Below are 14,846 nucleotides of genomic sequence, written 5' to 3' on the forward strand. Positions count from 1 at the left end.
CTAAATGAAAAAAAAATCACTGCCCCCACCCCACCGCAGAACAGCACAGTGACACACGTGTGCGCTGTCGCTAGCGACGCCAGTCGCGTGGCCTTGTCACCGTACGACACCAGCGGTGGCGGCGCCGCCGCCGGGTCGCCTCCCTCGCCTCCGGCGGCGCTTGCTGCTGGAAAGGAAAGGCCTGGGCTAGCGTCGCGACCGGGGGCGACTCCGCCGCTACCGCCCATGGCGGTACTGCTTGTGACCGCGGCCGGGGGCGACTCCGGGGCTCCTGAAGGGTATCCGGTCCCCCTTGTAAGATACTCAATGCAATGACGTGGAAAGATGCTCTCCAGCACCTAACATGCACGTCGGAGGGTTGGAAGCGAGTTCAGGATGCTATTGACATAAATAATAATATTGAAGGAAGTATTGGGATGGCATTTTTGTGGGCATCATTTTGACGTACGGCAACAACAGTTTGCCTGTCTGTAGTTCTGGTTCTTAGGGTTTGAACTCTGGTGGGAAGATTGGGGCAATTGATGGCGGTCGACGTCGCGCCATTCGCCCCGTTGGACGGGAAGCTGTCCTTGCCCTCCAATCAATGGACTTCGACCTCAACACGATGTCGTGCCGTACGGCACGGTATAGTACGGTGTTGTACACAACCTGTTTGTTGGGAACCGTACTGTCTGTCTAGTGGAACTTCCACACGAACACGTTGATTGGACACTCCAAAAGGCATACGCACGTACAGACAAACATACAGACAAACATACATACAGACAAACATACAACACGCAACAACACGCGCCCTGCCGGTGCGCTCCCTCCAAGCACCTTGTGCTCCTTCTGCAGCAACCTGGCCATGGGCTGGTGCTCCAAGAGGTGATCCGTCACGTCCACTTGCGACACGACGAACAACCGGCCGCCGCCGCCGCCGCCGCCGCCGTCATCAGCTGCAGCTCCGCTCATGTGTGTCGTACCCTGAAGGTTTCTTATTCCGCCGCCGCCGCCGCCACCTTCTATGCTCTGGATTTGGATTTTATGCCAGACAGTTGCTTCCATCGTAGCGTCGGCGCTAAGTAGGGCAGTGGCGGTGGGAAAATACGCGTTCAACTCGGGAACGACGGGGGTAACGCCGGCGGTGGCGGCGACGGTGGCGGTGGCGGTGGCGGTGGCGGTGGCGGAAGCGGCGGCGCTCGTCAATCCACCCCGCCCTGAAGCCCCTCCCGCCAGAGCGCTCTCGCAGCTGTCCAAATCGCTGGAGGCTGTACAGCGCGCCAGGGACGCGGCTGCCGCGCCGACGCCGACGCTCTTGCCGGCGCCCGTCAACGGCTGCGTTGCCGTCGTGGCGGCAGCCGTCGTTGTCCGCTGGAGCTCATGGAAAGTGGAAAGGTGTGAGGATAACTGCCGGGAGGGACCCTGACGCTTGATGGCGCCGCCGCCGCCGCCGCCGCCGCCGCCGCCGCCGCCGCCAGCATGCAGGTCGCCACGCGGTGGCAACATCGCTATTGTTGTGCCGCCGCTGCAGCAGCGGCTATGTGCGGGGCTAGACAGCGGCCGCTCGATTTCCCCTATCTGGCCCTGAATATGGCGTTGCTGCTGCTGCGGCGGCTGGTTTTGTTTGTGTGCGCCGTACTGCGCCTGCTGGTGCTGGTGCTGATGCTGGTGCTCTAGGTGATGCTGCGGGTGATGCTGCGCTGGCGTGGGTTCGTTCACAAAGCTGGACATCAGCTGCCGCAGCCGAGCATGGGTGCTTGCCCGCTGAGGCGGCTTACGATAAGGCTGGCGGAGAGGCGAGCGCTGCTGCTGTGACAGTGACTGCGGCTGTGGCTGCGGCTGTGTTACTGGCGACGGCGGCTGCGCGGCCGGTGGGCACCTCTGGCTCTGCCTTTTCGTTTGGCTAAGAGACGGGCTGCTTGACGGCGGGCTTTCACCTAGCGGCGAGCCTGTTGAGGGGGATCCGCCGCCTCTGCTGCGGGCCCTGCTGGCCTGGAAGCAAATGGACGCGCTGCTGACGCAACGCCGGGGAACGACGTGGTGCGGTATGCGGTATGAAGGATAAGGCCGCAGCTCCGGAGCCGCCGCTGCCGCCGGCAGCATCGCCGCGTATGGTGGCGGCGGGAGAGCCGGCGGCTGCGTTTGGGACGCGGCAACCTCTACAGCGGCGGCGGCAGCGGCAGAAGCAACAGCGGCAGGAGGTGAAAGTGAGGCGCCCGTCGCAAGTCGCTTCTTGTTATGGGTGGTGTCTTTGGAAGCAGCGGCACGGCCTCCAGCGGAGGTGGCGGACCCGGCGGCCGCGGCGTCCATGCCAGCCGCCTGCTCGGAGTTGCACGTCACGAATTCATTGGCCATGCAGCCACAGCCGCTACCGCCGCCGCTACCGCCGCCGCCGCCGCCGCCGCTACCGCCGCCGCCGCTATTAGCCACGAGCACCGGCACGGGCGGTGACAGCTCGATAACTTCATTCCTAGGTCTGCATATCGGCAGGCCAGCCCACGCAGCGTCCTCTGCGGCGGCAGAGGAAACGACGGCGTCAGCCGCAACGCCGCTGCCGCCGCCGCCGCCGCCTTTGGCAGGGGCGGCGGCAGCCGGTGACCCAAGGGTCGGCTCCCCTTGCAACGCCGCAGGCCTCCACAAACCCAAGCTTGCCTCCGGCATCGCCTCATGGAACGCTCTCGTGCTAACGCCGCCGCCGCCGCCGCCGGAGGCGGTGGCGGAAGTCGCGGCGCCAGTGCCAACGACGCCGCCACCGCCGTCGCGCGCGAGAACCGGAACCGTCACCGCATCTACGGATTCCATTTCACTGAAGGTAGTGGCCGCGGTGGACAGCAAATAACAATCGGGAGGTGCGACGGCAGCGCTGCCCGTGGAGCCTGTGATGGTTTCGAAGGCCTTGCCGGAGTCCAGGCCACAACAACCCAGAGTGCTGCCGTGCGCTGAGAGTAGAACGGGAAGGCACGCTCCGGAACCATGGCGCGGTTGGGCGGCCTGCGGCGGTGACGCAGCGTCGACACTGCTGCCATCGGCGGCATCGGTGGCGGCGATGGTGGCCGCCACTGATGCAGTAGTAGGTGTGAAGTGGCTAGGCGCTACGCCAACTTTGTCATGGTCAACGACCCGTGGGTCGGTCAACGCCGAGGGGCCTGATGGAGGCGGCTCATTGGAGTGAGCGTTATGGCTCACCTGCCATCCACAGTCATTGGCCCTGCAGCCGCCGCCACCGCCACCACAGCCAGGACGCCGAATGCGAGCGATGTCACTGTCTAGAAAGTAACCTGGACTTCTGCTGACGGCGCCGACGGGGCCGGGCCCTGGAATAATCACATCCGCCATTGTGTCCCTGCTTGCATGTGACAGGGATTGAACCGCCGACTTGGGGCCCAACAGGCTGCGTGGCCGTGGGATAACGGTGCCCGCCTGTGTGAAGTCAGGTAGCGCCGCGCCATGCAGCAGCGATACAGCACGACGTGCCGCCTCCCCACCGGAAGCTTCATCCGGAGCGGTGTTACAGCGTCCCAGAGGTGTAGCAGTAGCATGACCGTCGACCTCTGTTGTTTCGGCTGTAGCTGCGTCTGCGGCAGATGCGATTGCTGCCGTGGTTGCTGCAGCCACATCAGTCGGAGGCGACGACGTCAGCGACAACCATGACGGCGGCGGCGAAAACACGTCAGACACCTCGGTGTACGGCAGCTCCGGGGCAGTATTTGAGGGCGACGCCGGCGACGCCGCCCGATCGTCCGAATGATCCTTCACCACCCCTGCCGCTGCCGCTGCCGTACCTGGCCGGCGGGACGAAGACCGCCGCACAGCACCAAGGGCTGGCGGCAACATGCCGCCGGGCAGCATGCTGACAGTACGCCGCGGTGCTGTACGGCGCCTGGAGCTAGCAGTCGCCGCCGCCGCCGCCCCCAGCAGCCGCTGCAGCGTCCCCGACGGCGGCGAGATCCAATGCAATGGCGTGGCGCAGCTAGAGGATGGCGGCAGCAGGCCTCTGCGAGTCTCCAGCGGCATCATAGCCGAGTACGGCATTGTGGGCAGGGCGCCGTGGCCGGCGGCGGTGACGGCGGCTGTAGCGGCGGAATTGTTTTCCGCAGCCTGCGGCAGCAGCGCGCTCCTTTGCAGCCAGCGAGAAATGCTGCAATGAGGGCGGGATCGCGTCGTCAATGCGAGGCCGTCGGCGTCGACGTCGCAAGCGCTCCCGGCAGCGCCAGGGGCGCTCAGCACGCCCTGCTGGTAGCTTGATGGCAGCGACTCCGCCATTCGCGGCTGATCATTCGGTGCCGTACTCATGAATTGCAGCACCGTCATGGGCTGGGTGGCTGAGGAAGGGGAGCTCTGCAAGCGCTCCCAAGGCGCGGCTCCCCTCGTAGCTGTGGCGTCGCTGGCGGTGGCGGCGGCAGCGGCGGCGGCACTGCTACCGCCGCTGCCGCCGCCACCATCAGGTCCGCCCCGGAGCACCTCCTCCCTGAGCGCCAACTTTACAGAACTGTTGCCGCCGTACGGCAGCGGTGACTGTGTTCCCGGCTGCTCCAAATGTTCCATAGAAGCTACAGCTACAGCTACAGCTGCTGTTGCCGCTACTGCCGACGTGGCTACATCTGCGACCTTGCAGGCCAGTGGCGCTATGTGAGGTGATGAAGGCACGCGGCGCGGGCTGGAGTCCCATCGAGCCGGGAAGCTGCTGGCGGGGTAGCTGGCGGAAGGGGAAGCGCAGCCGCCGCTGCCGCCGCAACCATGGGCCGTGACGGCAGCGTCGGCGGCAGAGGACACGTTACTGACTGCAGCAGCAGGTCTGTCTGCTCCGCGGTCCATGCGCCGCTCAGGTGGTACCTGCTGCGTGCGGAAGATGCCGCTATCCGGATATGACAGCACGGGACCGCACCTGCGGTGTGCTAGGCTGCGGTTGCTGCCAGCAGCAGCACCACTACCACCACCACCGCCACCGCCGCTGCCACCGGCCCCGTCGCTGCCGTCGGCCGGCTCTAGCGCGGCCAGGAGTAACCTGCGCAGTCAGACGGACCGACGGGTCGGCCACGGGGGTGCAGGGGGACCCAATTCGTTTGGAAAAGGCACGCGCCGTGGCTTCTCGATCCGAAACGCTGCTGCTCCTGCTGCGGCGGCCGCAGCCGCTGCTGTAGCTCCAAAAAGCTAAGATCATAAACCGGCACCGGCACCGGCACCGGCACCGTTGAAAACACACATAGGTGCCTGGATCCATTGTCCGGGATTCATCCGGATCAGTTCCCTCTTGGAAATTAAATCCCGACATCTTCCCGGCGTTTCCAAAGGTAACACTGCTAGTATGTCCGCGTACGCGGCCCATAAGGGCCCCTTCAAGCACAGAACATGAAACATGGATCACCTTACAAACGTAAAGCTGTCCTTATCAGCATGTTGGGATCTATATTAGGAGTTCTTGTCTTAGCCCCGCCACGCCGACAAGTGCAGAGATGCAAAAACCTGGATGCCTCTCTAAATCCCGGCACCCTCACCCTAATACCTGTCGACATGATCGATGAGAGGGGAGGACAACTTCCAGCTCCCATCCCCGCCTGACGGCAGGCCCCGGCTGCTTTCGCCTCCGACACTCGTGTAGTGACTAATGCCAGCAGCCGCAGCCGCAGCCGCAGCCGCAGCAGCAGCCCAGCAGCACCCTGCAACCCCATCTCCGCCGCCGCCGCCGCCGCCGCCGCCGCCACCTCCCGGCCCGCTCCCTCCCGCTGCCAGCTCGTCCAGAGGACCCAGACGACCCGGCAGTCTCACAACGGCTGAAAAGCTCTGCAGATAACAACACGAGGGGGTGGTTGCATGTATGCACTGCATGTATGCGCATGCATGCACAAGCGGGACTTGTAACTTGTAACTTGTAACTTGTGTGCACAAGCGGGGTGAGAAAGAAGCCCGCTCGACGGTCTCTTGTTTCCAGGCGAGTACCAGGAGCTGAGGGCTCTCTGCTGCTGCCGCCGACATGGAAACCCAACAGGAGCCATAGGCCAAACAAATGCATAACTGTGCGGTGCATGCATTTGCCCATGCGACCCACGAGCCACGTCTTCGTGCATCAGGCAGTTGACGGGGACGCTCTAACTGGCAAAGCAGTCAAACCCTCCAAAGACCCCACTCAGCAACTCTGAGCGCCGTTAGTCGGGGAGGCGCCTCACTTGACCGCAGTTCATCGCCTGGAGGGCCTGATCCAGCAGCGGCTCAGATGCCGCTGGCCCCTGCTGCCGCCATGCGGACGCGTCATTGCAGGCCGTGTTGGGGCCTCCGCTGCTGTTGCCTCCTAGCAGTGCCCACAGGACAACTGCCGCACCAAGCCCCCGAATGTCGCCAAAATATGCCTGCATGGGAGACCGCCAGGCCGGGGGGAACCGCGGTAATACGGGCCGCGATACGCGCGGAAGAAAATTTGGGCCGCAGGGCGGGCCCGATTCAGAATGGAGTGGGCGGCACGGCGAGGGGCAGGCGGCGCCACTTAGTCGATGGAGGAGGCGGCGGAGGCGGTGCAGGGCGTAGGTTGCGAGGCGGTACGTGTGTTTTGAGTGAGTGAGTGAGTGAGTGAGTGAGTGAGTGAGTGAGTGAGTGAGTGAGTGAGTGAGTGAGTGAGTGAGTGAGTGAGTGAGTGAGTGAGTGAGTGAGTGAGTGAGTGAGAGAGAGAGAGAGAAGAGGTGTGTGTGTGTGTGTGTGCATGTGGCTTGCGTCACAATCACCCTTGTCACATTCATCTGACCCTGCCTTTGCTGGCGGATGGAATATGGAAGGGTACCCGCGTCCACCTGCCGCATGCTTCGTTCCCTTCCCCCTTTCCTTTCCTTCCCCATCGCTGGCCCTGCGTTCGTTCGCGGCCCTGCACTAGCAGCCCGATGAGGCTCCTGTCCGCGAGATATCTAGCCAGCCAGCCAGTTAACCAGGCACCCACCTGCGATTGGGCGTTTTGATAGAGTACGACCCTGCACGACAGATGTACGGAGTAAGGAGGACCCGCTTGGTAAGAATCCTCGACTGGGCCCCAGGCAAGGAGTACACGCACAGGCAAGCAGGCATATGCAGGCTGGTAGGCCGCGCAGGTTTCCGACGTAACACCATCTCCTCACACATTACACGACATAACATTCATCACCCATTACGCATTCACCAGCGCCCGCCATCATGCATCCACCACCCCCATCTTGGACCCACCATCGCCAACTTCATCCCACCATCACAAGCCCTACACCTTATTCACCCGGTGTCACATACCGTTCAGCATTACGTGCCCACACGAACACGAACCCACCCGGGATGACGCATGACGGTGGCTATGCAGGGAACCGCGTCCATAGCGGCTCGCGGTAGCCAGCCCAAGCTCTCGTCCCGACCAACGCTCGCGCGCCTGCTGCCACCACGCCCGCCCCCGCCGTCGTCGCAACTGTCCTCCTTATTCTCCCCACGCCTGACCTCGCCACCCACATTCACTGCCGCCTCCGTTTCGCTTCCAATCGATATGCTCCTGCCTGAACCCAGGGGGAGGCCTGGAAGGTCATTGTCGGAGGCGACGGGCAACCGTCGCTGCAGCGGCGGCGGAGACGCCGCCGCCGGCGGTGGCGACACCAAGGGCTGCTGATGCGTAGATTGCCCAGACGTCCGGTAACGGGCGCTGACTGTCCGGAGAATGGCGCCGCCTGACGCGAGGAGCTCCGAACTTGAGACTGCATTGACGGGGGAGGTGAATGCGGGGAGCTGGACCTCGCCGTTGGCCGCAGCTTCAGAGCCGCCGTCACGGGCGCCAGTGGCGGCGGCGCTGTCGGCGGCCGACGGCACCGGCACTGCAGCAGCGAGAACGCCACGAACTAGTACAGCGGGTTTGGAGGCTTTTGCACGGCCTCTTGTGGCCATATCGTCATCTCCCGGCTCCAATAGGCAGCTTTGAATCTGCAGCGGTTGGGATTGTGGTAAAGGTGCGTTTTAGGGCTCACCTGTATTTGGCCTCATCCCATCACACCACACCACACCACACCACACCACACCACACCACACCACACCACACCACACCACACCACACCACACCGCAAAGGATAAACTACATGCCGCCCAGATAAAATAGATAGATCGATAAGTCATCCCCTAAAGGGGATAGAGTCACCATTTGGTGCGCCGAGTTTTCTGACTTCTCCAAATACACATTCCAGCGTATATGTATCAGGCTACGATGCTTGAAGAGAAAGGAGGTAAGGAGCCCGTTGTTTTCGTGATTTGTGAAACGGACGCCATATTGCTTGTGACCCCAGCTACCCGGGTACGGATGGCACGCCGTGCATGCGCGTAGGCAGGCAACACTTTTGAGCCGAGAGACTGTATGACTTCGCTAAGGACATATCGGCACCCTCCTATGCTGGCCCGCTGGCCACAGGGCAGCGGTCTGAAATCGCTGGATCTGGTCGCTCGTGGATCCGGATCTGGTCTGGAGACACGCCGACACTCCGAACACTCCGGATAGGCTCCAGTACCCACCGTAATCATCGCTTCACGTCCATCACGCCTTTGAGGAGATATTAAACGCGAAACAAGCTTTGTGGCCTGCATGCGGGGGCTGATTTGGAGCCGTAGGTGGAATGCAATCCCATCCACAGCGCACCTGGGAACATCCATACGTGCGAGGTATGCATTTGAACATGTGTATTATGGCTAAAACATTTGGTTGTAACGGAAGGTTACGCGTGAACTTACTTAGCCGCTGCGTTGAACGCAGATGCGGCGACAGGGTCGGACTCCCGCAACGCCTCCAAGTCGGTGTCAGCATCGCCGCTGTCCAGATTAAAAGCCTCACCAGAAGCTTTAACAGCAGTTAACTTGTATGGGCAGTCTCTATCGTCTCGTGCATTTACACGCGGTTTCAGGCAAGATGTGAGCTGGACCATCCATTCTCGCCCGACGCGCTGAGACCTCTGGAGAACTTCAAACACTATACGGCCTTCATCTTGGGATTGCGACTCCTCGGTAGCTTTAGATGAAAGTAATGGTAGAGCTTTCAGCTCAGAGGTTTCTATTCGCAGCATAGCCTAAAGTATATGTCTCAAAGTAGAGCACCGCCGAGCCCAGCAGTTAAAAGGATCGGACGGGGTTGGCACCCAAGTGTACGCGGCCTTGGCTCAGGATAAACCGGGAGGGAACGAAATACCGGTCCCGCCCAATCGGAAAGAACATTGCAAGTTTTTGCATGAAGCGCTTACTCTCCGTAAGTAACTGCGTAAAAAGTTACTGACGCCTGACAAGGACTCGATTAACTTCCGTACGCCGTCTGAAACTGCGAACTGTGGTACGTTTGCAGTGCTTTTATTGTATGACGTGCAGGCAGTAGGCTTACAATTTCGAACAAAACATTCAAGGTTATGTAAAAAACAATACATATTAGACCCTCAGACATTTGCGAAACCATTCTTACATCATCCTTTCGAAGTGGACGTCGCCACCCGTAAGCTAGACGTTCTTCTCTGCATACCACTCAAGCACGGCGGTCCGGCATTTTAATTATCTAAGGACTTATAATTGCCATCTTTATGTCGACGTTTATCAAAAGCGAATTTGTAACCGTCATGTGACGCATATTGCAATTGCCGGCTGACTGCCTTCGCCGAACGAACTTTAAGATGGCACATTACGCGTCAAGTCAAGGCTGTGGCGAACAGTGGCGAACTCCACAGCAGGCTTGGCGACTTCCAGCAATGACGACCAAAGCCAAAAGGACTGTGACAGAAGTCATTTCGTTCTCCTACAGGAACAATAGTTTACAAAAGAGAAAGCAAAATCCCAATTTGGCACTCGCCGTGTAGCCGTCGGGAACAAAGATCAGCTTATCCTGGGGCATGCCGTCTCCAGGCCGCTTGCCTGGCCCAAGGTCGTGCTGTGGGCGTAAAAAAAGAGGGGGCGAGGAGTCGTGACACCGCACGCATGAAAGAAACTCTATTCGCTTGAGCTGTGAAAGGCGGTTTTCTGTGGATAGGGGCAACGTCGATGTTCTCTGTTTTCTGGTGACAGCCCTGTAGGCGCCTTACGGCGTCTCTCGGGCACACAGGGTTGCGATTCCGCGCCGTCCCTCCACATGTTAGTAAGGGGCATGACCTGCCGACTTGTGTGTGTGTATGTGTGTGTGTTGTGTGTGTGTGTATGTGTGTATGTGTGCGAGAGAGAGAGAGTGAGAGAGAGAGAGATGGGCCCGGGGGCTTTCCAACTCAAAGATGCGCGCCTAATTAGGCACATCCACCGAAAGAGCTCGCTGAACTTAAAGATCTCAATCGGTCGGCTGTGAGCCGCCCCGCCAGTTGGCTGCACCACAAACGAATGTACGGAAGGCCACGACAAGGACCCAATACCGATCAAGGAGTTACAGTATCAAGGCCACATTTACAGCACACGACCACCACAAACAACGTCAAGGGATTGTAGATGATATGCGCGTTGTAACGCGGCAAATGTATGAAGAATAAAGTTATCTTCATCATTAACGAAGCCCCCTCCCACGAAAAAACTCATCCATCCTGTGGCGCTCAAGAGCGGTTTGGGTCAATCGATGCAGCTGTTACGCCTCCCGAGTGATTGGCTGCTCTGCTTGAATCCGGAGATTCAACGGACCCGCCCTCCTCCCTCATCCAGTAATTTTTTTTCATTTGGGGGGGTCTCAACTTATTCCGACCTAAGTAACAAAGTTGCTAGGGTCGCCGTAATGTATTCCGTAAGTGTGGGGCTTATCTTGCTGTTTAAGTGTTTGTTCGGCGTTCAAGTCGTTGCCTTTTGCGTGTTTGGCTATGTAAGGACCGGTCATACATTCTGCTATGCCGCGTTGACTCACGGGCTTGACCTTCTTACGGCCCCTCATATCTATTCTATGATCGATAATAATAAGTTCTGCACACTACGGAGCAATCTGGCAGCAATGGACGTTTTTGGCTGGAATGAAAATGTACGGATCGGCCTCAATTCATTCCCTTTTTCCAAAGGCCAAAATGGCCTCTTTATTCCTCTTATGAGGAATATATTACTTAAACACTGGGGTCCTGGTGAAGCAGCTGACCGCGTACTAAAGTATATAGATGCGGAAGGTGGGTGGGGTGGGGTGGGGTGCAGGCATGAGCTTGGTAGTGCCGTTGAGGATTCATGGATTTGCCGATGTACACCCTTCCGGTTGGTGCGCACGTGATGGTGTAGAGTCACGTGCAGGGGGGGCCCATACAAATCGGGCGCGGCCGGGCTGGCGGCCAGACGTTTCATTGGCGTCGTAGGAAGGAGGGCGTCCGATGCTCGCGCTTGCGCTGCGGTGGTTAGCACCGAGTGTGCGAAGTGGTTAGCACTGTGTGCGAAGTCTTGGTCCACGGCCAGGACGGTGGTGGCGTCCATGCCGTAGTCATATATGAGGGTGATGGCCGTATCGGCATTGCGTGGCATTGCGTGGGCATCGAGCGGCACGACAGCACAGCGGCTAATGTCGCTGCGTGCATACAGCGGCACTGGCAGTTGGCCTGCGTAGCAGCACATAAGCAGCGGTGCCCCGTTACCAAGATGACGAGCATTGACTTGGACGAAGGTGTCGGCAGTGCCTTAAGAACAGCCCAAACAGTGCCTTAAGAACAGCCCAAACCGTATTGCCACCAACTGCAGAGAAGCCTGAGACACTGTATATGGACACGGTTGGCAGTTGTAATGCACATCATGAGCGCACCTTCCGCAGTCACCAGGATAGGATGTGGCGTCATGTAAGAGTACATAGTCGCTGAATTGAGGCGGACTGATGTGGGCTCGTACCAGATGAGAGGTCCTACGCCACTACCGCGGCCATAACTATACCTATGCGACCCCTTGGTTAACGCCTTACCATGTAAACGCAGACCGACACCCGTCGCCCAGAAGTGCGCCGCGTCTTCATCTGCTGGCGCACATGCATGCTTAGTTAAGCAGCCCCTAACCCTAAACATAAGAACAGATAAGTCGTTCAGAGCCGTGTAAGTAACATGGACGCCGCTGATGGCTTGGAACAGCTTTTTGCTGTGCATACGGCCGTGCCTGCGTTAGCCGTGTTGCAGCAGCTCCGGATGGACTTCAGCCAGCAGCAGGCTCATAAGCTGCTGGACAACCACCGGGAATTTCTTCAGTTGGGCACGTGTAGTTTTGGTCGGTCGGCGGGTCGAGCATCGTACGCATTGCGCACAGAAACCGAGGTGCAGCGTCTCTGTAACATCGCCAACATATCCGGTACGCGGTGGCAGGCTTGCCGAGCACGAAATGAAGCTTATGAGCCTGCTGCTGGCTGAAGTCCATCCGGAGCTGCTGCAACACGGCTAACGCAGGCACGGCCGTATGCACAGCATTCCAAGCCATCAGCGGCGTCCATGTTACTTACACGGCTCTGAACGACTTATCTGTTCTTTTGTTTAATTTTGTGTATGTTTTGTTTAATTTTGTGATATGTTATATAGGCGTTGCGCTATCAAAAGCAGGCGCCTTTCCATTTCGAAAAGTGCCGCTTCACCAGACGCTTCCTCTTCTCGCGGCCATTTCTTGAGCCCAGTCTTGCAAGCAAAGTTGTATGCTTTCAGTTACGTCAAAACAGCCACCCATTCCTCCGGCCTGCTTGCCGCGTGCGACTGTGGCCAACATGCCCTCCCGCGCAACGCGCTGGCACACCGCGGCCTTTCGCCAAACAAATTACATACACTTGTACGCGCGCATTTTGAGAATCGCACGCGCGCATCCGCGCGGTAAATTCGCTCCTGGCTTTTGGGGCGTCTTGTACGAACGGTTTCAATTGTGCGAGGGGCTGATTAAAAAAAACACTGCCCTCATCCCTAGCGCCCAGGAGCCATGTCTCCACAATGCCAGAGGCCCGCGCGCGGGGCACCTCTTGGCTGAATGGGGCCCTTACTTGGGGGGCAGGGGCCTAATGCCGGACGATGAGACAATTGGCCCGCGGCTGGCTGCTTCCCCTTGCAGGGACCCCTCATGCTCCCTGGCCCTGATAATTACAGACAGTGCCTGGTCTGGTCTGGGTTGACACTACTGCAATTAGCGGTTTAAGGACCGGGATTCGATTCCCGGGGAGACCCCCGAATTAGTCGGGAGCGCGAGATTATGGCTAGCTGCTGAGATGTCGAGTTGAGCTCACAGGTTATGGACCAGATTCGCACGCTGGATTGTTGGCGATTGCCGAACCCTCCGTCTCTTCAGATGTTCGGGTGAATGGATGAGGAGGGATCCCTGAAGGCTGGATCCACCCCCTTGGACTTACAGTTCGTATGGCGTAGTACAGTGCGGTAGTGGTGGATGGTGCTATAGGGTGATAAATCGTGGAATTGACAATGTGATAAAGTGGCCCAGAAGCCTCCCACTCTGTAACATAACATAACACTACAGCCAGTGCCTGGGTTCTGCCTGGGAGGGGGAGTAATGCCTTCAGGAGCCGCTGCTTTGCCAACATGAGCAACTTTTGGTTAATGGTTGAGGGGGGTTCTATACACCGTAGGGGGAAGTTGAGTCGCGGGGAAGCGACGTTGGGTGCCTAGGTTTAGCTGCTTGTTCGGTTATGGTTTTCCGTTAGGCCCATATGTGTGGTGCTGTGCTGGTGTGTGGTCGCATCCGCTTTCGCATGGTCTCCATGGCATCCACTTAATGCTTCATTGAGCTGCTGTTGTGGTGGTGGGTGTGACAGAGATCTAAAGATGGTGTGATCAGGGCCCAAGCAAAGTCCCGGAAAGACTTCCCGCAAGAGGCTTTGCCCGCTAGACAGTCCGGTAGGTTGACAGCGCGCCTTCGACAGAGGTCTCCTCCTGACGACGTCCTGGCGACGCCCGCTCTCACTCACTCACTCGCAACCGAAACCGCTGTCCTTGGAACCCGAGTGGACAATCCACATCAACACAGACAGCAATACTCTCTAGTTTAGTAGTACCTTGTTTGTGTCGTTAGAATCCCCAACCATGCTGCGGCTTGCTGTGGCCGCGGCCGCGGCGGCGGCTGGCGCGCTGCTCAAACCTACGAAAACTCGGGGCCCCCCGCCTGTTTCGTCCGGGTACATCCCTACCAATTGTTGGGCAGGAGACCAACAGGGCCCCCGCGATACCGAGGGTCATCTCCTCCCCTTTGACCCCCCCCGCATACACACACACACACATACATACATACATACATACATACATACATACATACATACATACATACCACAGCTGGGTATATGGAGTAAATACCCAGCTGCTGTGCTACGTCTGGAAAAACACCCAATACCCTCCCACCCTCCCGCATCCATCTTGTTTTCATCCCCTACATCCCCCAAACACACACACACACACACACGCGCGCTCCCTTCCCCCGGCTCCAGTAATTTTAAAATCGATGGCGGCAGTGTGGCGGGCGGTGGACAACAATGATGCAACATCAACAACCGGCGCTCACGGATAGCTTGTCCCCCCTCCCCCCGCTGCTGCTGCTGCTGCTGCCCCGGCTGCTGCCCCTCCCCCCGCCCCCGGTGCCCCCGGCAGCTCCACGGAGATGGACTCCACCGTGAAGTTATCATTGGTGTAGATGCACATGTCAGCAGCAATCTTCATGGCCTTCTTGCCTGCGGGTGTATGTGTGGCGATTGACGGACACAACAGAAAGACGTACACAAAAACAGACGGGGAAGAAGATAGACAGACAGGCAAACACTAAGCTCTTATAACCCAGAAGCCCCTCCACCTGTCATTTCCCCATTCCAACAACCCACTGGCCCTCTTCCCCTCCCCCGACACACACATACACACCCAGCCGGCACCCGGCAAAACCCCCCAGCTCCCCTCCGCACAGCTCCCCCCCTGCTTCACTCGCTCGTGGTTCGTCTTTCCCCCCCCCCCTTCCCT

At 59.0% G+C, this 14,846-nt stretch overlaps 1 protein-coding gene across 1 annotated transcript in view; it reads right to left on the reverse strand.

Annotated features, from left to right (window-relative positions):
• Window positions 1–9,733: 9,733 nt before the first annotated feature.
• VOLCADRAFT_92617 (uncharacterized protein) overlaps window positions 9,734–14,846 on the reverse strand; it is a gene marked incomplete at both ends in the record, with an annotated part of 6,678 nt that continues 1,565 nt past the window's right edge. The window contains 5 exons of the mRNA XM_002952035.1: window positions 9,734–9,865; window positions 11,155–11,477; window positions 11,678–11,881; window positions 13,818–13,837; window positions 14,401–14,566. Of these exons, the coding sequence (XP_002952081.1) occupies window positions 9,734–9,865; window positions 11,155–11,477; window positions 11,678–11,881; window positions 13,818–13,837; window positions 14,401–14,566 (845 nt within the window). The remainder of the gene's footprint in view (window positions 9,866–11,154; window positions 11,478–11,677; window positions 11,882–13,817; window positions 13,838–14,400; window positions 14,567–14,846) is intronic.

Source organism: Volvox carteri, assembly GCF_000143455.1.
Source record: "Volvox carteri f. nagariensis unplaced genomic scaffold VOLCAscaffold_27, whole genome shotgun sequence".
In the NCBI taxonomy this organism is placed as follows: domain Eukaryota; kingdom Viridiplantae; phylum Chlorophyta; class Chlorophyceae; order Chlamydomonadales; family Volvocaceae; genus Volvox; species Volvox carteri.